Source organism: Chlamydomonas reinhardtii, chromosome 3 (genome assembly GCF_000002595.2).
Source record: "Chlamydomonas reinhardtii strain CC-503 cw92 mt+ chromosome 3, whole genome shotgun sequence".
Classification (NCBI taxonomy): domain Eukaryota; kingdom Viridiplantae; phylum Chlorophyta; class Chlorophyceae; order Chlamydomonadales; family Chlamydomonadaceae; genus Chlamydomonas; species Chlamydomonas reinhardtii.
Genome location: NC_057006.1, coordinates 7732783 through 7755953, shown reverse-complemented (window position 1 = coordinate 7755953; position 23171 = coordinate 7732783). Strand labels below are relative to the sequence as shown.

General features: G+C 66.9%; 1 protein-coding gene across 1 annotated transcript; it reads right to left on the bottom strand.

Annotated features, from left to right (window-relative positions):
- Positions 1–42: 42 nt before the first annotated feature.
- CHLRE_03g203451v5 (uncharacterized protein) lies at positions 43–18404 on the bottom strand. Its single transcript, XM_043061423.1, has 22 exons — positions 17955–18404; positions 17620–17743; positions 17117–17411; positions 16887–16987; positions 16249–16648; positions 15680–16095; positions 15300–15524; positions 14864–15104; positions 14589–14748; positions 13940–14394; positions 13668–13740; positions 13231–13351; positions 12904–12983; positions 12596–12765; positions 10329–12401; positions 9993–10190; positions 9613–9829; positions 9198–9384; positions 7963–9036; positions 4340–7756; positions 1798–4123; positions 43–1722 (listed from the first exon to the last, which is right to left on the bottom strand). Exons 1-22 carry the CDS (start codon positions 18083–18085, stop codon positions 1514–1516), a joined length of 12693 nt encoding a protein of 4230 aa, XP_042926522.1. The 5' UTR covers positions 18086–18404; the 3' UTR covers positions 43–1513.
- Between the last annotated feature and the right edge of the window lie 4767 nt (positions 18405–23171).

Below are 23171 nucleotides of genomic sequence, written 5' to 3'. Positions count from 1 at the left end.
CACGGCCCACCCCACCCGCCGAGACACCCCGAAGCCATTTGCTCTACTCTACGTGAGAACCAGGAGGTCAGCTTAAAGCCAGCACGGACACCACTACATTCCAGGGCACCCCGGCCATCCAGGTTCAGGCGTCCGCTTTAGATCCGCAATTCCGCATGTACAGCAGCAGCGTCACAGCATCTTAAGCCGTGGGCTGGCCGCAAGGCTGCCCGTGGGCTTGTGCAGCTGCGCCCCATGTACTCCGTCCTTCACGTGCCTGCACGTGCACTGCACCAGGCCATGGCGGGCGGAGGCACCAAGACTACCCGTTGAACCCGACACACCACCTCCGCAGCTGCGGCACCCTTGCGCAACGATAGACACCTGCGCGATCATGCCCGCCCAGTCTCACCCCGCCTCCGTAAACCCAGTAACTTAAGAAGAACCCCCGAACTCGAACCCCCCCCCCATACACGTTCTGCCTCCTCCATCAACACTCGATTGACCAGGGCCCAAGCAGCCCAACCAAACCTAAACTGCAACCACCTCAGGTCCCGACAGGTTGACCACAACCTGCCAGCGCGCAGCGGTCATGTGAATCTCAACATTCTTTCCCCAAACCCAACAGCGAACGTTGCATCCCCGCAAATGCAGTACACGAGTACACGATCCATCGCAATCCCCCAGCTCTAACGCCCCCAGACCACAGTGCCCCACATTTGTCAGAGTATGATATCCACCGGCAACAGGCAGCAAGCAATAATTGTTGCGGGCTTGTATACCCAAGCCCTCAAACAAGCCTTGTGCCGCGTCGCACAACGGGCACCATAATTTGTGCTGCGCCATATCAACCTTGGTGCAGCACTCAAAGTCCGAGAGCATTTCCAGACAAGTAACTGTTCTCCGGTGACGTGCGAGATCACAACCAAATTGTACGATTGCATACCACAGTGCCATGTGCGTTTGTGTATGTGTGTGCGTGTGTGCGCGTAGAATCACCATGCCCATCTATAACTGTGAAGGGCGCTGTATCGCCGTCTTCCATGCCTATCCCACAACTGTGGTGCGGCACGACTTCAACGGATGTTTGCTGACGCAGCGGCATGCAACCCTACTCTTCAGCGGCGATACCGCAGCGCATTACTCACTCCGCGCAGCCAAACCCAAGCATACGCAGCCACACGCTGCAACTTTCCTACCCCAAGCCGTGCGCGCCAGCGCGTGCGCCTATTTGTAGTCTGTAAACCCCGCATCTCCGAGTTTCAACCCCCGCCAATGGCACGCACATTTGTAATGCACTCAATCCCCCATCTCAACGAGTAAGAAGTCACACAGCTCAGTCTCAGTCCCTGTAGAAAGCACGTTGAATGTCCGATGGCCATCGTGCTCTTGCACACACATGCGTTATCGACGATGCTTTTAACGACAACAATGTGAAACCGAGAAAGCCAGCGAGCACAACACTTGAGAGGCCTGCAGGCTGATGCGTACTGCCGTCCCAGCAACCATGCATGCATGCATCTTTCCGAGTCGCTCACTCGAACAATGTAGGGAAGTTGCCGGCAGCTGATGCTCCAGGTCGCAGCATCAAGTTCGGCGACTCTGGCCCGTCGCCGCTGCCGCTAATAGTAGCGCCGCTACGGTCGCCCATGTAGGCGCTTCCGCGGCTGATGTTGTCGGTGCCACCACCGCCGCCACCTCCAAAGCCTCCGGCGCCGCCTCCAAGCCCAGTGGCAGACGCCCCTCGGGCCACCGAGCGTCGTGGCGTCCACGGCAGCCTCCCCAGACGCGACCCCGGCGATGGCTGTAGCACCCTACCCGACAGCTTATGGCTGCTGGCGCCCATGCTGCTTCCAACGGCAACCCCGCCGCCGCCTGCTGCTACAGCCGTGGCGGCATCTGCGCCCCCGCGGCTTGCCCAGAGAGACGACATGGAGACATTGGCTGGCCAGGCAGATGCAGGCCGGCCGTTGCCAGCGCCGCCACATCCGCCAGCGGCTGTAGGAGCGGCCTGCGGTGGCGGCTCCTCAACCGGCGACTGCTGCACGAGGTACATGCCGTGGGCCTTGCCCGACGTCGCGAGCTTAAACAGGAGCCTCGAGGGGCCGCCCAGCACGTGCGAATAGTACGTCATCTGCGGTACAGCAGGACCTGCCGTACCCGACGCGCCGCCGCCACCGCCGTACGCATGCATGTCGCTGCCGCCACTGGCATGCACCGCCGACGGTGGCTCCACTGAAGGAGGCGGCGGCGGCGGCGCAGCCGCCGCCGTCAGTGCGGCTGTCACAGCCACCGCCGCCGCGGCGGCCGTCTGCAGCTGCGGCGGCTGCTGGGAGGCAGAGCGCAGGAACGCGTGCGATTGCGACGCGGGTGCGCTGGCGCCGGCGGCGGACGGACCCGCCGTACCGAGCGCTGCCGAGCGCTGCTGCTGGCTATGCGAGGAGGGGCCCGCCGCACCGGCACGCTGCTGGCGCGCCGGCGAGTCATCAAGGCTCCGCCGCAGCATCCAACCCGCAGCTGCCGCGCCAGCGGCGCTGCCTGCCTGGCCTGACTCCGACTCCAGCGCAGGCGGAGAGACAGTAGCACCCGCGCTTGCTTTATTCTCAAGCGCGCCGCCTGCACAGGCAGGGGGCGCGATGACGTCGGCTGCCGCTGCCGATGCCGCGGTGGCGGAAGCGGCTGTCGGTGTCTCGGCTCCCGCCTGTGTCGACGGCGATGTTGAATCCTCGAGAGCCTCTGCAACTGCCGGCATGGATGTGGACAGACCCGGCAGCACCAGGCTCAACGTGGGCGCCGTGCAAGTCACCCCTGTCGGGGGTCCGCCGCTTGCGGTGCCGCGGGCGGCAATGCCGCCGCCAACGGCCAGCATGCTGTGCAGCGGCTGCACCGCCGCCGGCGCACTGCTGCTGCTGGTGCTGTTGGGACCGCTGCCGCCGGCCGTGCGCCTGAGCGGCCCGGCCCCAATAAACAGCGGTGAAGTTGGCTTGACGCGGCCCGGCCAGTTACGGGCGATGGCGCTCAAGAGATGGGGGCTGCTGCTGCCACTGTTGCTGTGGCCTGCCATGGCACCACCGCCACCATACCCGCCGCTGCCGCCGTCAGTAGCAGCAGCAGCAGCTGCTGCTGCAGCAGCAGTCACCGGCGGCCCGGCCGCCGCGTTCGCCAGCGCCGCAGCCTCCACCTGAGCCTGCAGGGCCGCCAGCATTATTGCTGCCCCACCGGACCGCGTCGCATTGGGCTGATTCGGGTCAATGCTGCTGCCCGTCCCAGCAGCCGCAGTGGTAGGTAGCACAGGCGATATCTGGTGATAGTGGTGCGGGCGCGGGCGTCTCGGCGGCTGACCCACCACTGCTCCCGCCGTAGCTGCCGCTACTGTCGCTGACAGCAGGCCAACCCCGGAGTTAGTAGACGGCAGACTGGCAGGGGCGCCAAGCGGCGCTGGCGACAAATGCGGTGTGGCTGACGTTGACTGCGGCGCCTTTGCTCGCTGCGAGCACAGAAGTTGCTGCGCCTGCGCCTGCACCTGTGCCGCAGAGGCTGGCATGGGGCCCCTGGAGGCGGGATGTGAGTGGTGCTGCAGAAGCTGCGGCGACGGCAGAGCTGGCAGAGGCACTGTGCCTCCACCTCCACCCCCACCTGCACCGCCAGCAGCAGCACCACCACCACTGGCGATGTCAGTCAGTTGCTGCGCGCTTGCGGAGGCCACCAGCAGTGTCCGCGGTAAGAGGGACCCCGGTGGAGGCGGCGCCGCTACCGGTCCGGAGGCTGCCGCCGCAGTGCGCAGCAGCGGTGTGCTGTAAGGATTCGACGGGATGGTAAATGGCCCTGCGTGACTGCTCCCGCCGCCGCCGCCTCCGGGCACGGAGGATCCACAATGCCCAGTGGCGGCGTGGGCACCAGCGCCAGCACCAGCCGCAACACCGGCCGCTGCAGCCGCGGCCGCCGCGGCGGCCGCGGTCTTGCCACCGCTGCTGCCGCTACTGCCGCTACTGCCGGAGCCCTGGTGGTGCTGCTGCGCCACAGCCTCCAACAGCTCTGGGCTGACGAGCATCTGGCCGGCTCGGGCCAGACCTGCCATGCGTGCGGCGCGCTGCTGGGCACGGCCGCGGTAGGCGATGCGCCCGGTGGAGCGAACCATCGTGCCCTGCACGCACAAGCGAAGACAAGCACACGCAGGAACATAGACACTCACATACAGGGCATACGGGGTGAGTCCCATGATTCAACTGCTGCTTTCTAGGTCGGGTGCCGCCTTGGCACGAAGACCAGGTCAGGTGGCCTTAGGTCTAGTGCCGGCCCAACGCCCGCAACCCGTGCGTCCTTGGCACGCATGCGCTTAACCCGCATCGCCGCACGGCACCTGCAGGCTCCCCACATCCAGCGAGATGCGAAGTCGAAGGCCACGGAACAACACCACAAGCTCCGGCGGCACAAGCTGCGCTCCCCAGCCACCGGCGGCGCCGCCAGCCGCGCCGCCGCTGCCGCCGCCACCAGCTGGCGGCGCCGCCACTGTCGCAGATGCTGCCAGCTCTGGCAGCTCAAGATCCGCGGCGTCATCCATTGTGTCTAGGGCAAGAGACGCACAAGCCGTGACGGCGCCGCCGCCGCTCACTTCCACGGGCGTCGACACGCGATGGAAGCGTGCCAAGGCGCCAGATGCAGCGCGTACCGCGGCGGACAAGAGGCCGCCGCGAGCGATTGTAACGCCGCCGGCACCACGCGAGGCTGCATGAGTAGCGGTTGTAGTGGCGGCGGCCATAGCAGCTACCCCACCACACTCGCTGACTCTTATGCTGCCGCCAACTGCTGCCAGAATCGCTGTCGAGCCGACTGGGGCTGTGCCGGGCGCGGCGCCTCGCAGCTCTTCCTCCTCGTCAACGACATCGGCACAAGGCATCTCGGTGGGCAGGCCGGTGCGGGAGTGCCGCAGCGGCGGCCTTGCCGCCGACACCACAGCAGACGCGGCATGAGGCACCGCCGTCGAGGACTTGGGTCGCGTGCGCTGCTGGAGCAGGCTGCTAGCGGCAGCAGATGCCGCATCAGCGCCGCGACTGGCACCGGCCCGCGGCGGTGACAGCGACACCGCCGGCGCCCTGGCCGCCGCTTGCCGGACCGATGTCACCAGCACCCGCCCACCGCCGCCGCCTCCGCTGTTGGTGGTGGCGGTAGCAGACCGGGCAATGGCACCCACTGCATCGGCGCCGGCGGCGGACGAATGCCCGTCGCTGTGCATTTTGCTGCCGGCGGTGCGGTATGTGCCAAACGTAACGCTGCCTGGGCTGCCGCCTCCACCGACTCCGCCAACAACGCCCCTACTGCTGCCGCCGCCCACCAAGCCGGTCGTGCTGCTCCTGTAGAAGCGCGCACTGGTGCGGAGGGCTGACGACGGCGGCCGGCTGGCGACACCGCGGTGTGCATGCGGCGACAGGAGCGAGCGCCCCACACCGGCGGCGGCTGCAGCTGCCGATGGCAGGTGCAAGGGCGCCGTGTAAGCCTCACCTTCCTCGACCGTTGCAATTGAGGCTGTAGCATCGACCGAGCCGCCGCAGGCGCCGACGGCGCCGGCTGCAGCTGCGAAGCCGGGTGCAGTCCTCCGGGATGCAGCATCCGCCGGCGGCGCCAGCGGCAGAAGCGCGACGAAGCTGGACCTGGAGTGGGGCGGGGAGTGGCGCGGTGCACGCGGGTAGCTGACCACTAAGCCCTGTGATGACGCGCGGCGTGTGGCGGCGGCGGCGCCGCCCAGGTGGCTGAGGCTCCGTGAGGGCGCGCCGGAGGCTGCCCTGCCGCCCCTGCCGCTCCCGCCAGAGCCGCCATCCATGCTACTGGCAACGACCTCGTGGACGGCGTCACCATCTGCATCCAGGTCCTCTTCGTCAATGGTTTCGGCGTCATCACCGATGTGCTCAATCAGGCTGTTGGACCAGCTGTCCTCGCGGTCTAGGCCAGGCGACGCGCCGCCGCCGCGGCCGCCTGCAGAAGCGGCGGCGATGGAGACAGCCTCCGCGATGGCTGCATGCATGAGGGAGCCACTGCCGCCGAGCGGTCCAGACACGCCGGCATTATGTTGCGGCAATGCGCCCGGCACTGCTGCGCCCAGGCCGGCGGCGGCGGTGCCACTGGCGGCGGCGGCGCTGCCACTGGCGGCGGCGGCGCTGCCACTGGCGGCGGCGGCCGCCACGGCGGCGGAGAGGGCACTATCAACAGCCGCGGGGCGCGGGCAGTGGGCACTGCTGGGGCGGAGCGCCCGCTGCGGCAGCGGCCCAGACACCGTGCCTACGCCAAAGCCGGTGGAGGTGCTGTTGCCGCGAGCGTTGGGCGTCAGGTCCATGGACGTGCGGTTGTGGGCCGTGGCAGTAGCAGCACCACCGCCGCTGACGGCACCGCTGCTGCCCGCAGACACCTTGTGCGGAATGCGGCCGCCGGGAGAGTGCAACACGTGCGGGCCCCACAGTCGCGGAGAGCGCATGCTGCCTGCTGACGGCTGCGGCGGCGGCGGCGCCGCCAGCACTGCCTTGGCAGTAGCCAGGCCGCTCGCCAGGAAGGAGGAGGCCAGTGCGTCGCTGAGTGCCGCATCCTCGGGTAGCGCGATGGACACACCAGGCGTGAGCAAGCCGCGGGGGGCCCTGGGACTGCTCAGTCCCAGCCTCGCGCGGGCGCCCGCCAGCAACCCGCCGCCGCCAGCGCGCGACGAGGTCGGAGCGGGAGCCACCGGCGAGTGGCTTCCGGCTGCAAAGGCCGCAGAAGCGCCGCCACCACCGCCTCCGCTGGTGTAGGGTTCGATCTCCAGCAGCGCTTGGCTGTTGCCGTGGGCGGCGGCGGCAGATCTGGGCCCTGTGTCACACATGCTCATGCCGCTGGCGTGCAGTGTGAAGCCGCTCGGTCGCGGTGAGCCCGGCGGCGACGAGGCGCAGGATGCCGCGCGGCCAGCCAGTGACACAGAGGCTGCCAAGCCAGCGATAGTAGCGGCAGTGGTAGCACCCCCACTACCAACACCGGCACCGTTCCCAGAAGCTGGGTGCGCTCCATGGCCTGCAGATGTGATGCGGCCTCCGGCGCCGCCGCCAGCTGCAGCTGTCGTGCCGGCGGAGCCAGCGGAGCCGCCGCTGCCGCCGCTCCGGCTCACCACCGCCGCAACCTCCGCGCAGTAGTGATGCTCCAACAGTTCCTCCCGCCACGGCAGCCGCGGCACAGCGCTCAGCACGTCCGCCGCCCAGCCCACCAGCGCCGAGGCGTCCTCCGCCACCGCCACCATACGCCCCGTCGCCATGAATCCGCCCGCCGCCGCACCGCCGCCGCCGGCCCCTCCACCATTGGCCGTGGCGGCGGCGGCGTCATTAGCTGTCAGCAGGTCGCCGGCTGCCGCCTTGCCACCGCGGTTGCTGCCGCTGCCGCTGCCGCGGGTAGCGCCCATCAGAGCCGGGGATGCGGCGGGTTGCCTGCGACTGAAGGGCCACCAGGCGCCGCCACCGCCCGCGGTGTGCACGCCGCCAAGTGATGAGGCCAGGTGGTCGTCCTCCGTGCAAAAGTAGATGCCGCAGCCCTGCTGGCTGCCGCTCCCCTGATCCATCGGCACAGCCCTGCCCTTGTTGACACTTTCATCTGCACCGCCGCCGGCAAGAAGCGCCTGGCCGCCGCGGACGGCGCCGCCGCCGCCGCCGTTGCGGTCGCTGCGGTCGCTGTCCCCGCGCAGCACGGCCAGACGTCGCATGGCTGTGAGGCACAACTGCAACGCCTCCGTGCCGAGTTCCAGATTCCACGCCAGGATTGCTTCCACGCCCTGCACATGCATCAGCGCACAACTTGACATACGGGCACGCAGATTCAATCGCGGCCTCCCATCATGGCAGCACAAACCCATCACCCTACTCTCTATGATGCCACTTGGGCAGCGTTTAGTCAAACCCAAGCGTGCCGCCGGGCGCCGTCCGTTCCATCACCCCCGCCCGCCCGCACGCACGCACGCACGCACGCATGTCCACCTACCTGCACGTGCACCTCCGCCACCGCCAGCGCGCCGCCCCACACCGGCGCCACCGGGCTGCCCGCCAGTCGTATGTCGCCCGCGCGGCTGAGCGGCATCGCCTGCAGCACCATGCGCGCCGTGAACAGCTCGCAAGGGCCCCCGGTCAACTGGTAGAGCGCTAGGCCCGACGGCGCCGCAAGCCAGCTGACGCCGCCGCCGCCGCTGCCAGCAGCGGCGGCTCCGCCGCCGGTGCGGCGCAGCGCTCCAGCGTTTGTGTCGTGTGAGTGCGAGGCGACGGCGGTCGAGGCATGCGACTGGGGGTGGTATGACGGCGACGGGCGACAGGAGGCCGCAGTGACTCCGACGGTGGCTGAGTCCACGTCGCCAGCCGGTGGTGCTGTCGTCGTCATCGCCGCCGCCTCCTCCGCCTCCGCTGCGAATTCGCGTAACATGTCGCCAGGCTTGCAGAAAGGACTCGGCAGCACTGCTGCCGCCACTGCCGCCGCCGCTGCTGCTGTGGAGGGCGCGGCTTCGCTTTCCAGCCCTTCGTTGTAAGCGTTCGCGGCGTGCGCTGAGTCCTCCACTACACTGCTGCGGCCGATGGCTGCGATGACGGCCGCAGCAATGCTGCCGCGAGGAGGACCGATGGCAGCAGCAGCAACAGCCGCACCTCCGCCAATGCGCTGGTACATCGGGGTGATGTGGCCCCCACTGCCTGCAACCACTCTGTCCGGGGCCCAGGTGCGCGATGGCGCTGTGGGCGCCGCCGCCAGCGGTGCGCCGCCGCCGGTGCACACGGCCGCTGCCGCAGCCGCCGCACCCGTGGCGGCAGACAGCGGCAGAGCCATGGCTTGAACCGGAGTTTGCTCCACTACGGCAGCATCCGTGGGAGCGGTATCAGTGGCGCGCATGGCCTGCTGAGCCTCCTGCGGCCAGCAGCCCGCCGCGCCGTCCACAACAGCCAGGTCGCAGGCGGCGGCGCAGGCAGCGGCCGCGGCGGCCGCCACGGCGGCGGCGGTGGCTGCCGAGGAGTCGGTGCCTCCATAGTGCCCCATGTAACAACAGCCCAGGGATGTGCTGGACTTGAAAGCGCCCTGCACGGAGTTGGGTTTTGGGTTTTGGGTTTATTCTTGGTTGGGATTGGAAATTGGGGCGTCAGGGTTCATCGACTTGCCGCAGTGCGGGTGTCACTGTGTGTGGGGCATCCCGCCGGCCCCCAGTCCCACGCCGCCGCCCCCCTAACCGCTGTCCTCACCGCCGCCACCAGCCGCCTTCGCGCCGCCTCGCTCATCATCACGCAGCCCCCCGGCCCGGCGTTGGACACCTCTCGAGCCACGGCCATGAACACGCCGCTGTAGGCCGCGCGGCCGGTGGCGGCGTTGGAGTTCACCTCGGCAGCGCTGAGCAGCCCCGCGTGAAAGCCCAGGCGCAGGCGCAGGCCGCTGCGAGCAAGGACACAAGGGAGAGTCGAGGAGTTGCAAGTCAACCAGGTTCTGAAGCTATGCGACAGAGTGGAGGGCGCTCCGGGGCGAATGACAATTGATCGGCGCTCTACTACCGCTAGGCACTCTCCACTGCGCGTCTGCACGTTTCCGCGCTTCATTGGCCTGCAACAACAACAGTCACAGCAACAGTAACAGCAAAAGGGCTGCATGCAAGTGCCCGCTCACCGGTGGATGAGCAGCGCCCCCGCCTGGTCCTCGCGCGCCGGGTGCCAAAGCCGCCGCATATGGGACATGTATGACACAGCAGCCATCGCGGCCGTCGCCGCCGGCCCCGCGCCGCCGCCGCTGCCGCGGCCGCTGCCACCGGCTGCAACCGCAGCACTACGCGGTGGGCTGCAACGGCGGTGGTTTGAAGCGTCTAGAAAGTCGGCGTTGTCGTCGGCTGCATGTGCGTGGATTGTTGGACGCATAGGAAGGGGCAGGAAAGGGTGAGTGCGCGTGCGGTATGCCGGACGGGCGAACACTCTTGGCCCAAGGCCAGCACTTGAAGCAAAAGCAATAGCTGCGAGCTAGAGCGCAGTAAAAGAAACACTGAAGCCGCCCACCATCGATTACGTGGTAGCTAGGCTGGCGGTCCTCGCCGCAGCCGCCGTATCCGCCGCCCGCGCGCGCACCGCCGCCTGCGCCGCTGTTCGACCCCGCAGTGGATGTGGCGGCGCCTGTTACAACCGCGGCGGCTGTGGCGGCCGCATTCGATACCTTGCCGTACAGCCGCCGTACAAGATCCGTGTGCTGGTGGCGGCCTGCGCACGGAGCAACCAAACAAAGGGCAGGGCGGTGCATGTCAGCTACGCAAGGCACATACATTTTATAATCAATAAATGGTGACGCCATGACCAGCAGAATATGGCGACATCAAAGCCAACCCTTTGCGCTCTCACCGCTGGAGGAAGCACCACCAGCCTGGCCCGCCATGGGGCCTCCACTTATGCTATGGCCGCGGTGTTGCAGCTGCTGCGGTCGCAGGTTCAGCTGCCCAGAACCCGTCAGCAACAACGTTGGATCTCCGAGAATGCTCGACGGCAGCTGCGGCATCGTGAACGAAGCCAACGATACGCTGTCGCCACCGCCGCCACGGCTCCCGCCGCCACCGCCGCCACTGACATCCGCGCCGGCGGCGGCTCCCAGCTGCTCGGCAGTCGGGCCGCCGCTGACGCCGCCGTTGGTGGTGGCCGGCCGGCTGCCCATCGCCATCTGGGTTAGCAGCTTGCGCTGGCTGCTGGCGGCGGCGTTGTGCGGCAGCGGTGGCCGTGGCGCCAGAGCCGTCGGCGTAGCGGTTGCAGCAGCGGCCACCGCCTCTCCGCCCAGCATGCGCATCACCGGTATGTCGCCACTGCTTTCTGCGGCGGCGGCGGCGATGGCAGAGGCAGCCGCGGCGGCACTGGCAGCAACGCCGCCGGGGTCCACAGAGAGCTCCTCTGCAACCTCAAGCGCTTCGGCCACGGCTGCCGCGCCCACCGGCAGCTCTGCCAGCGGTACCGGGACAAAATTGGTGTACTCCGCCTCAGCAGCAGAAGCCTCGCGCCGCGCTGACTCGGCAGCTGACGGCGGCGGGATCGCCGCGCGGCGGCTGGGCACGGGCAACTCTGACTCTAGAGGGCTGGTCCAGGCTCCAGGCTGCTGCGGCTGAGGCTGAGGCGGACCAGCCGGCTCGTCGGACAAAAGCCGCAGCACAGCTGCCGTCACGGCGCCACTGCAGCTGCCGGGGACAGCGCCGGCACTGAAGCTGCTGCCAAACGCACCACCTACGCCAAGGCTGCTGATGACAGCAGCAGTGGCAGTCGCACTGCGCACCAGCGATTGCTCCAGCCCAGGCCAGGGCCCGGGCCCGGGTGCAGAAGGCAGCGCAACTGCCGTAAGGCCGCCGGGAGCAGAGCTTGCATTCGAGTTACCGCCCTGGGCAGCAGCCGCAGGGGCAGCAAGGCTGAACGGCCCAGCTGCCAGCCTGCTACTGCCTCCCGCCTCTGCTGCTGCTTCCACCGCATCAGCAGCCCTAGGGCTCGATGCCGAAAGGCGGCTGCGCGAGTGCGCGCGCTTGACATGGTGATGATGTTGGGGGTGGTGTTGATGATGATGCGGATGGGAGTGCTGCGGGAGCTGCAGATACAGCTGCGGCAGCAGCAGTAGCTGCGGCTGTAGCTGGGACCGCGGAGAGGGCGGCAGCAGCCCTCCACCGGTGCCGGTGCCGCCGCTAGCAACGTGACCTGAGGGGACACCCCCATGCACAGGCGAGCCCGGACTGCTGCGAGCGCCGCCACGGCTCCATCCGTTGCCGCCGCCGCTCACACCTGCGCCGCTGGCAAGCCCAACGGTGCCGCCGCCGCGCCACACGAGGCCGGAGGCCGCAGCTTCCGGCGCAGGCGCTGCTGCGGCAGCTGTTCCGGCTGGCGCGCCTGTGGCATGCGCGGCCGGCTGAGGTGGCTGAAGCGCCTGTGCCAGCAGCGCATGCAGCCCCCCATCTGCACCGGGGCCGCTGTGGCGTGCGAAGGGCGACGGTGCCGTGCCGGCGGCGGCGGCGGCGGCCGAGCCGGCTGCTTGTGGCGGCCGGGCCCTGCTGCTGGTGACGTCAGCAGAGTCCCGGACAGCGTCATACTGACTGGGCTCGCCATGTAAGGTGTGTCCCTGTTGGCCGTCGGCGACACCGTCACCGGGTGTTGCTTGACCGTCGCCGCCAGCTGGCGTGCGACTGCTGGTAGCTGCAGTTGGTTGACCGTCGCCGCCATGTGCGCGTTTGGCGGGGACCGGCAATAGTGCTGCCCGGCCGCTGCTGCCAAATGCATTCATAGATGCAGCAGGTGCCGAGCGCTGCTGGAAGTGCGGGTTACTGTAGGTAATCACTTCGCCGCTGCTACTCCCGGCGCCGGGCCCTCGTGTCCGACTGCTGCGGTCGGCAGAGGGGTCGGCCCCGTGCTTAGAGCCCCCACGCCGGCTCCCGCCCTCCGAGTATGCCACGCCTGCAAGCAAAGCGGCGAGGCGGCCAAACGGCGAAAGCAGGGCATCGTGACGAGTTGTGAGATCAGCCTCGCTTCCAGCAACTAATCTGCTTTGCCTGCAGCAGTTCAAGCGCCATTAATACCGTATATACGACATAGAGCTCACCCACGAATGAAGTGAGGTGCGAGTTAACCGGCACTCCGTTACGACTCACCAAAGTTCGGCGGGCCGTAGAACGGCGAGGGCGGCTGCGGCCGGCTGTCCGTACTCCCATTCCACATGCTGACGGCGGCGCCGCCCTCATATGATCCGCCGCCGGTGTAGCGCCGGGGTTGTCGAGCGGCAAACGGATCCACCGAGCCCCGTCGCCGCTGGTTAAGTGCCCTGTGTGCAACCGGTGAAGGTAGTGGAGGCGAGCGTTAGTCATGCATACACGGTACGCGCGTGCCAGGCGCGGGCTAAGGTAGCACGTAATGCCAGAGGCCGCACGTGCCCAAGCACTGCTGCACAGACCACACTCACACTGCGGTGACGGCATACGCGGGCGCCGCCTCCGGCCTCTCCAGCAGCTCGTTCGGCCAGTCCAGCGCCAACAGCGTCACCTGGTGTGGTGGCGGCGGCGGCCGGGGCAGGCGGCGCCAGCAGCCGTTGTGCATACCGTGCAAACCCAATCAAGCTCACTTGCTAGCGCATCACCAGCTCAAGGCACTAGGGCGTCAACCGGTGTTGTTGCATGAAGGACTACGCCCATATGCATTCTCTCCTCCGTGTATTTGTAACACGCGTGCACAAGCGCACACACGTGCACAAGTGCACGCAGCCACGCACACACGGGTCCCACGCGCGCACCTGCAGGTCGACGCAGAAGTTGAGTGCTGTCATTGGGTTGGCGAAGGCGGCTATGAAGGCGTCGCCCTCCGTGGCCGACTCGAAGCCGCGGTGGCGCAGCAGCAGGTGCCGCACAGCCATGCTGCAGATGGAGGGTGGGAAGGTACCGATACCAGGAGGCCGAATGAACTTGGTGGCGCACGTGCAGTTGCATTTGTGAAACCGCAGAGCTCCGTACCGTATTCGGCTACCCGGAACCCTGGTTCCGAGAGGCGCCCCCAAGCCCTTCCCTACCGCAACCCAAAGCGGATGTTTCTAGGAGCGCGACAATCAAGCCCACCTGCCCGCACGCCCGCCCGCACACACGCCTGCCTGCCCGCACGCCCGCCCGCACACACGCCCGCCTGCCCGCCTGCCCGCCCGCCCGCCCGCCCGCCTGCCCGCACGCCCGCCCGCACCTGTGCAGCCGCACGGACCGGTCCATCACGTCCGCCGACAGCACCTCCCACAGCGTTGTGCTGTCGGCAATGTCTGCAGCAGGAGCGCGTGCACGTGCGGGCGGTGCGCAGAGGGCATACCGCGACAGTTGCAGCTGGTGACGAGCCCTTCAGCCATGACGTTCCTTGCAGGTCATTGCTTGGAGTCCTAGTCCTGGCGAGCAACACGTTCCAGATTCGCGGCAGGCTCGGCAACCTACTGGCTGCTAACCACCGCATGGGGCCGCACACACCTGAAAGCAGCAACGTTGTATCGGGCCCCGGCCCCGGCGCCTCCTTGGGCCGCTCCGCGAACCGCAGCCAGCCGCGCACCAGCCGTCCCTTACGAACCAATAGCACCAGCCCGGCCGCCACCGCCACGCAGCCCACACAGCCCACCAACGTTATCGCCCAGCTCGGCATACCGTCGCCGCCGCTGCTGCCGGCGGCGCCGTCCCCAGGCGGCGCGCCGACGCCGCCAGAACCCGAGCCGCCGGCGGCGGCGCCCGGTGGCGGCGGCGGCGGCGAGGGCAGCGGCAGTTGGCTGCTGATGGAGCGGCGGTAGTCGGAAAAGGCGGTAGGGTTGGCGGCGGCGTTGTACGCCGCAGCGGCGGTTGCTTGCGCCGCCGCCAGCCGTGCGGGCAGCCGTGTGGCTGCCGAGGCGGCGCCGTCGGCCACCAGGCCTGCCAGAAGCTCCGCCAGGACCGCGCTGCATGCGGCAAATGGATCAATCAGATGGATGAGTGGACGTGCTTAGGTGCTCGTGCGCGCGGCCGCCGCCCCAGCGGACCCCAGCATGAGGTACCCACCAGCCAACCAGCCAGCCAGCGACCCCAACCACAACACAACAAGGCACGTCAGGCGAATAGCACACACATGGGAGCTGACTCAGACATGACGCACCCGAACGCGGCCTGCCCTCGCATGCGTAGCGGGTAGGCGGGGTTGGGCGAAGCTAGCGCCGACCGGTAAGCTGGCAGCACCGCCGCCGCGTCACCGTGGTCGTAGCCGGCGGCCGCCCACAGCTCCGGCGCCGTCTGGTCTAGGCGAGCCGGCACCATGCCTGCGGGCATTTCGCACCAATGTCATGAGAACGACGCAAGAAGCCAACCTAAGGACTATGGACACAGCCGGCGCACACCGACAGCAAACGCCCAAACTCCCAAGGACACACGCACCCAAGTCTGGATCCAGCACAGCCGCCGTGTCCAGCGCCGCGCCCGCCACGTCAGACGCCAGGTAGTACGACAGCAGCGCAGCCACATCCCGGTCGCCTTGGCTACTGCCGCTGCTGTTGCTGCTGCTGCTGCTGCTAGACGTTATGCTACTGGTGCTACTGCGGCTGTCGGCTGTGGCCGCGACCATGAGGATGGTGGGTGCGAGGTACGTGGCGCGGTTCACGGGGCGTGTGAAGCCGTGCTGCATGGTGGACACGAGGAGATGCGCTGCTTCAGCAGCTCGTCGGCACTCACAGAAATGCACAAGCGTGTTTCCTTCCCTTGTGCTGTTTAACACAATTCACATGACGATCCCGGCCAAAGCCGCACCGAACCAGTCGGCATGCCGCTTCAGTACCGCACGCACGCACGCACGCACACCTAGCCGCCCACCCACCTCGTCACGTGTGGTTTCGGTGGCCAGGGGGCACAGCAGCGAGGTGCAGTTGACCAGCTGCAGGCCCGCAGACGAGCCCGCCGCCAGCAGCTGCACCGTGGTGTTGCTGCCGCCGGCCGCGCCGCCACCCACCGACCGCAGCAAGACACGGGTGGTGCCGGGCAGGGGCGCGGCGGCCAGGCGGCCACGCAGGGAGTTGGCGGGGGAGGATGCGTGGCTGGCGGCCTGTGCGTTTCGTGAGCGTATGTGTATGAATGTCGAGGACACGAGGTCGGTACAACACAATGCAGACATAATGAGGAGACGCAGGCGAGCATTTTCCAACACCATGTCAGAGGCCCCGACAACCAGCACACAGTGCGCGCCAGTGCGCTCCACACCTTGAAGTCGGCAAGGGTGCCCAGCGCCATCGCGCACCGCCCCTCGTGGAAGGCCCTCGCTACAGCCGCCTCGCAAGCTCTGCTACTGCCACCAGCCGCCCCTCCTGCTACAGCCGCCGCTGCCACTGCCGCCGCCGCCGCCCTGGCTGTCAGCGCGCTGGCCCGCCACAGCCGAAGCAGTAGCTGAAACGCCTCGGCTGTAGCAGCGTTGTCTAGCAAGGGCGTGAGGGTGGCGTTGGCGCCGGGGGCGAGCAGGCGGGTATAGTGGAAGTGCATGCCGGGCCGGGTTGGGTCGGACTGCAGAAACGGCGCCAGCACCGACAGCGCAAGTGGCGCCAGCCTGGCCGCCTCCAGGAGGTCGACAGTGGTGTTTCCACTGCTGCTGGAGTTCACGGAAGCAGCGGGGCTGATGCACTCTGCGGCAGGCAGCAGGAGCGAGTACGCATGTGTCGCACAGCGCCGCAATGGGCTCATTGGTGGGCCGGGCGCACAGCGAGGCGCCTTGGCATAGCAATCCCAGCACCGTATGAGCCTTTCCCACCGTCCCAGCATCCCACCACCTCGCGCACCTGGGTGCCATTGCACACACACGCCCGCCTCCGGCACGCCATCTCCGTCGCCGTCCCGGCCGTCCAGGGCCGCCGCCGCCGCCAGCAGCTGCACCCACGTGGCTGGCGGCGCCGCCAGCCCCGCCGCCGCCAGCAGATCGCGGCGGTACAGCAGCAGCATGGCGCCGCCGCCAACGTCGGCACTGGCGGCCGCAGCCGCCTTCATTGCTACTGCCAGTGCTGATGATGACGATGTGTGCCCGGCATCGGTGCTGCTAGTGCTGCCGCTGCTGCCGCTGGTGTTGGTGTTGCTGGCGGTGTTTGTGTTGGTGCTGCTGAGCGCATGGAGGTGCCGGCGGGCGGCAGCAGGCGCCGACGCCGCAGCCGCGATGTAGGGCAGATACACCGGCAGGCCAACCACCTGCGGCATGTGCACGTACGCACGTTACGTTTTGTGTGGGGCAGCGATGCCGCAAGCAAGCCATGCTTGGATGAGACGCATGCAGCGAGACGCGGCCCTGCGGCCTCCCCGCTCCTGCAAGCTGCAGTAACCTATCTGCATGCCCCGTCCAGCCTGGTGCACGCGCATGCGCGCATCGCAGATGCATGCAGGTGCCTTCCTCCGACCGGCGCGGCTACACCCATGCATCCACACCCACCTGTCCATTGTACTCGGCGGCCCCACTCAGGCTGCTGCTGACGCCGGACCAGCCCAACAGCGAGTCACGAGCCAGCAGCGGACCCAGGGGTAGCAACGTGCCTGCAGGGTCGGCACGGGTGGGTTCGGGCAAGTCGTGAAGAAGTTGTGTATCTAGCTATTGGCTAGAAGGACATGTGCCGTATGCTTCGTGCTCTTGTGCCATGCATGCACGCGTGCACGCGGTCGCACCTGCCTCCGCCAGGGCCCCCAGCTCCGCCGCCACATCCACACGGAGCCCGTACGGAGCCACCGGTGCTACAGCCGGCTGCAGCCCCGCACGGGGCACAGGGGTAGCGGCAGTAGCAACCGGAAGCGGCGGCGAAGGCTGCGCGATGGCGCTACCGCCGCCGCCATCAGCCCGCCCCGACGCCAGACGTAGCTGCACACCAGCAGTGGTGACGCCGGCAAAGCGCGCCGCACGCTCCGCCAGCCACCGAGCCGCTGGCGTCCCGGGCACCACGTCATCTGCCGCAAACTGGATCTCCTGCAATCAAGGAGATGGCGGCTCGATTACGATGTTGAGGCGGCACGCGTTTCGCCCAAAACCTGCATCAACACGCACGGCGCCCCGTGCGCTCCGGTGCTAGCTGCGGAGCCCGCTGCTGCTGCCTGGAAGAGCACAACGCCGTGCAACCAGCCTCCAGCAACCTTGCAGATAGCTACATTCCATCGGCAACAGCGGTGGGCCTCACCGCGAGCGCCGAGGTGTCGGCGGCCAGGCACTGCAGCGTGATCGCCAGCAGGGGCTCCCGCACGGCCCGACGCTGCGACACAAGCGTGGGGCCATCTGGGTTGGACGTCGTCTCGGTGGAGCACCTGTAACACCAGCAGCGGCATGCAACGAAACCATGAGGATGAGGAATCGGGGGGATGGCAAGAGCGCCGTCGATCATTGGGCCGGGCCAACAAAACCGTGCCGTAGCCGGTTTCCCACAGGGGTCCCTCAGAGCAGGCACGTGAGCAGGTGGACAGTCGAAAAGCCCGCGCAATCACCATCCCGACATAGTGGCTCCTTTCATCTACTCACGCGTCGTGCAGCGAGCGGAGCGGCTCCCAGGCGGAGAGAGAAATACATGGCCGCGCCGAGCCCCGGGCGGCCTCGAAGAAGCCTCCCAATAGCAGTAGCAGCCATATGGCTACATGAATGGGTTGCCCCATATACCCAGGCCTTTAGGGGCCCCAAAAGTTCGCATCAGAGCCGCTGGCGCCAGTGCCAATTCGTATAGTCACACCCCAACTGGCAATCATTTCTGCTGCTCATGCAGAAGCGTTATTACAGGTGTGTCCGAGCTTAGGTCCTCGGCCGAGCTGCGCACCCGGCCATTATCGAGCAGGCTGATAGACGCAGGGTAGCTCGTGACGTGCGACTAGAATTACGCGGTTTCCATGGTTCACAACGTTATTTTCAGGTGAGCGCCGTCAGAACTCGTTCAAAGAGTTCATACTGAGTTTGTTCAACTTCAAGCGCCGATAAGATTAGTGTTTAATCCTTCTGCTTACAAGGTGATACAGGAGTATGTCAAGTCGAATCCCCGACGTGACCAAATAGGGTTCAGACTCAGAGTTCTCAAGCCCAAACCGGTTGTGACCGTGCGGACCGTGACGCCGTGCACGGCTCGACGCCAGGAGTTCCCGCGCCTGGCACGCTGGTGATAAACCCTATCCTACATAAACCTACATCAATTCCGTCTTTAGGCCTGGTCACCTAGACCCTGCGCCTTCGTGACTAATCCAAGCCTCCTCCGACAGCCAAACCCTGGTGCCGACACACGCCATACCGGTTACTTGCTATCGCGTGACACCCGATACCCACCGCGCCTCGCCTTACCACATACCCAGCACGGGCGCAAAGACTGAGCCAAGATTCCCAAGAACGTCGCATCTACGCATTTAAATGAAACGTCCATAATACCCATCTTCTGCCCACTGCCTTCCCTGTCCATTCATGTGTTTCCCGCAGAGAATACGAAGGGTGAGCGGCAAACTAGGAGTGGTTTGACGTGCACTGTCGTGCTCGGGTTGAGTGATGGTGCCAATTGCCGAAGGGGTGAAAGGGGCGACTTGCCGTGCGTGTCTCAGCAAGTGTCGCAGCGCCTGCCTGTCAGCCGTCGCTCCTCCTTGACTTCCGCGCCCCACACATTCCACACTTGATTCCACACCTTGGCCAAAACCGTATCCCCTGTTCCGCCTGTTCCTTTGCAGACTTCGCTCCTAACACAGTACATCGATTCCTCCTCGATAGGTGTCGACGCTCCGTGGAGCCGTTAACTTAACGGCCCCACTTCAGTACTTCAGCCGCGTGACTCGGGGGGTTAGAATTCTTCCGAAACAGACCCCATGCTTTAAATAGATAGCGCTCAACGATAAAACAACGAATCCGCTGTCAAAATCGAAAATGGGTTTCTGGGTGCAAAGTTATGGATGCGGATGTTACAGAGGGGACAGTCCCAGCTCCCGAAGACGCCGAGCCATCACATGCTATCAGGGCCCAACCCCGACTTTGCTGCAAACCCTCCCGCGGGCAAAGTCCGTGTGACTCCGCGCACAGTGAGTCCTAGCCAAGCCTCAACCCGCCAGAGCCCCACCGCTGTGCCTCAACGCCACAAGCCTAGGCACAGGAGTGCCGGGAAACGTCTAGGCCGTAGGACACACGCACAGCGCACGCACTAACCAGGGCGCAAGCGTCCAGGTACTAGAACGGTCGCCCACACGTGCATCCTGCCCACACACAGAGCCACCAACCACGCACAACCTCTCACGGCGAGGGGGGCGGGGAATCAGCGTCATACGGCAAGCGCAAAACCATGCCGTCACCAACAGCCCGAGATATGAAGGGATGCGCAAACGGCACAGCGTCCCAACCCTGTGGCCTGATACCCAAAGTCACAAACGTCTGGAGACGACCCCAGAAGTCAGCTACGACGGCAAGTCCAATGCTCAGCACCCGGGCCGACGGCAGCTTCGCTCGCGCCGCCAACCCGGCCATAACCACACGCTGCCGACCAAAGTCCAGGGCAGACATAGCAGCGAGACACACCACATCCCACACAGGTGGCGCAAGCCCCGCAGGCGGGCGCACTAACCACAACTCCTCACGAGAGAAGGCACTTAGAGCCTCCTCCGGCAGGAAACCCATAGCCATCCCCATACTTTCCCGCAGTGACAGCGCAACAGTGCAGTCCCAAAACCAGTGACGCCGGTCCCCATCCTGCATGTCCACCCCACACGCCCAACACGGGTCAACAGTAACGCCTTGCGCCCGCTCGCTAGCATGCCGTGGAAACGCCCAGCAAGCGTTGGCGGCCACACGCCACAGTGCTTCCTTATGATGATTCTCCCATTTCAGCGACCACAAGCGGGCCAAGGTGCACACGAAGGCCCCCGCCGCCAGGGCAGCCCCCACCCCCGACACACCCGCATCGCACACATACTGCAAATGCTTAGCCTTCAGGGCGGCGAACTGTGGAGCCATTTGTAGCACGGTCCCCGCCTTCACCGTGTAGGCAGTGAGCAGGATGGGCGGCCCCCCGCACTGCAACCATCCAAGTCCCCGCACCACCCGTTGCACCGACTCCGCCGTAGCACTCACGACGTCGGCCACCGGGAGCGGCAGCGCGGCGGCAGGCCCCCGAGCCAGCTGGGCCGCACGCGCGGCGGCAGCCCAGCCAGCGGGAAGAAGGGCCACCGCCGCCGCAAACCGGTCGGCCGCCTCTTGAGGCGACGCCGGCCCCGGCAGGGGCGACGGCAGGCGTGCCCGCGTGCTCCAGTGCAGCACCCGCCTCCACACAGCAGTCACATACATATCCGCACACGCTTCACCAGACCGGGAGCCCTCCGCCCAAGGGCTTGTCAATGCCTGCCGCAGTTCGTTCAGGCCGTCATGCGCTGCAACCAGCTGGCCCACACACGCCAGTCCCGGCAGAGCGAACAAATCCGCGAAAGCCAATTCCCACGTGCGGCCGTCCACACACAGCGCCGGGTTAGCCCACAACGGCACATGACTCACCCACGCGCCCGGCTCGGGCGGCGCCACAAGAGTCACCGCGGGCAATGCAGTCATGGCTTTCAGCAGGCGCGCAAACGGCTTGCCCGCCGGGGTGAGCGGCTTATTCAGCACACGGTCCGCGGCCCCCCGCACCAAGAGACGCAGGGGCGTTGCCGCCGGGTGCACCTGGCGCAGCCACGCCGCCGCGACCCGGGTCCACGGGGGCACGTACGGCAGCAGACCACACACACCCAACACACACCGGACCGCGAGACCGGCTTGCCGCGCTTTCACATGCGGCACCAGCGGCAACAGGCCCGCCCCCCCCCACCGCCGGAGGCAGTTGCATAAGGTCAATGGAGAGGCCAACCGGGCGTGCATGTGGGCTGGCATCAAACTGGGCCGGCGACAGTCGCCGATCCACCACCGCCGCTACCCTGGCTAGCAGCCGGTCAACAACGTACAGTTGGGGAAGACCCGCAAATTCCAAATGATACAGGACCTTGCCCAAAGCATAAGCCGACGCCGCGGCCGCCCGACCAAACATGGACACGGGCATGCGCGCGATTTTGCTCAGCACCCCCATCACGGCCTCAAACGTAACTGGTGGGGAGCATGCGCCCCAATCCCCGTAATGCACCCCTAGTGACTTGGCCGCCGGCACCACACGCCAGCCAGGGGGCAGGGGCGGGCCAGCCATGCCGGCCGGCAGGGCGCCAGCACCGCCGACCGTCCCCATCACCATCAGTTCAACTTTAGTCATATTTAACCGTTGTCCAGACGCCCGCCGAAACACATCCATGTCCGCCAGGAACCCCGGCACCGCCTGAAACCCCTCCAGAAACGGCGTGCAATCATCCGCATACTGGGACGCCAGCACCGACGCAAGGTTAGCGAGCACACCATGCCCCCGGCTGCGTAGCCATGACAGAAGGGCTTGTGCCACAGCGAGGTAGAGCAACGGAACCAACGGGCAGCCCTGCCGCACGCCCGCCATCAACGGCACCCATCCTGACACACGTCCATTCACCAACGCCGCCCCACGTGTATCAGTTAACAGGCGGGACACCCACGTAAGAAAGCCCGCCCCCACGCCCATGCGCTCCAGACACGCGAGCAGAAAAGAGCGGTCCACCGTATCATACGCCTTGTAAAAGTCGAGGAAGGCCGCCACAGCCGGGGCCTTTTTGGCGGCTTTCAACAGGCCAGGAGTAAGTTGGAGCAAGAGGACGTTATCGGCAATGCGACGGTCCGTCAGAAACGCAGTTTGCTCAGGGTCTATGACACGCCCAAACACCGGTTGCAGTCGCAAGCACAACACCCGGGCAACGGTGCGGTAATCGGTATCCGTCAGCGTGATGGGGCGATAATTAGAGGGCTCGGTAGGGTCGCCCGACTTAAAGAAGAAAGACCACACGCCATCCAGGAGCCCGTCAGGCACCCCAGCCCCCTCCCCCACCGCCGTAAACACATCCGCTAGGACCGGCGCAAAATCACTGTCATAGTGTTGGTATAACTCCACCGGTATGCCGTCAGGGCCCGCCGCGCGCCCAGCCGGCGCAGCGGCTAGCGCCGCGCGCACCTCCGCCGCCGAGACCGCAACCCGCCCCAGCTGATCCGCCTCTTCGGCTGTACACCGGCGCCCGTGCTGTTGCAGCGCATCCAGGACTTGCGTGCGGGCATCCGGAGCGGGCGGCGGCGCGGCGCTGACGTCCCTCCAGTACCGCGCCATCACCTGCCCCATGACCGTGGGGTCGGATGTATAGTGGTGCCATTGGGCTGTTTCAACTTGGCAATCACGCGCGGCCCACCCGCCGGCCGCAGCATGCGCGTGAGGAGAGGGCAGGGCTTCTCGCCGCCACGCAGCCACGCGTGGCGCGTACGTCGCGCCGCGCCGGCGGCCGCGGCCACGGCGGCCTCCGCCGCCGTGCACCGCGCCCGCACGGCCGCCTGCGCCGCCACCTGCACATCACCGCCAGCCTCCACCGCGGCGGCAGCTGCTGCCGCCGCATCAAGCGCGGCCGCCTCCCGCTGGCTGGCGGCCACACGCCTCGTAACAGCTTCCCGGCTCAGGCGGTTGGCGGACGTGGCGGCAGCCCGTTTAAGGGCCGGCCACCACTCCAGCAGCTCAACAGGATCAGTAGGGCGTGCCGCCAGGGCCGTACCCAGCCAAGCACGGTAGTCACGATCCAAGTCTTTGAAGTCCCGGAAACCGAGGTGGGCCCTGGGCAGGCTCCGAGCGGGTGGCGCGGCTTCAGG

Coding starts and splice junctions, on each gene's coding strand:
- CHLRE_03g203451v5 (XM_043061423.1), bottom strand. CDS start 18,085: ATGGGGCAACCCATTCATGTAGCCATATGGCTGCTACTGCTATTGGGA. Junction 14,395..14,588: donor CGAGGGCAGGCCGCGTTCGG/GTGCGTCATGTC, acceptor TGCCGCATGCAG/CGCGGTCCTGGCGGAGCTTC. Junction 4,124..4,339: donor TGGATGTGGGGAGCCTGCAG/GTGCCGTGCGGC, acceptor TTGTGCGTGCAG/GGCACGATGGTTCGCTCCAC.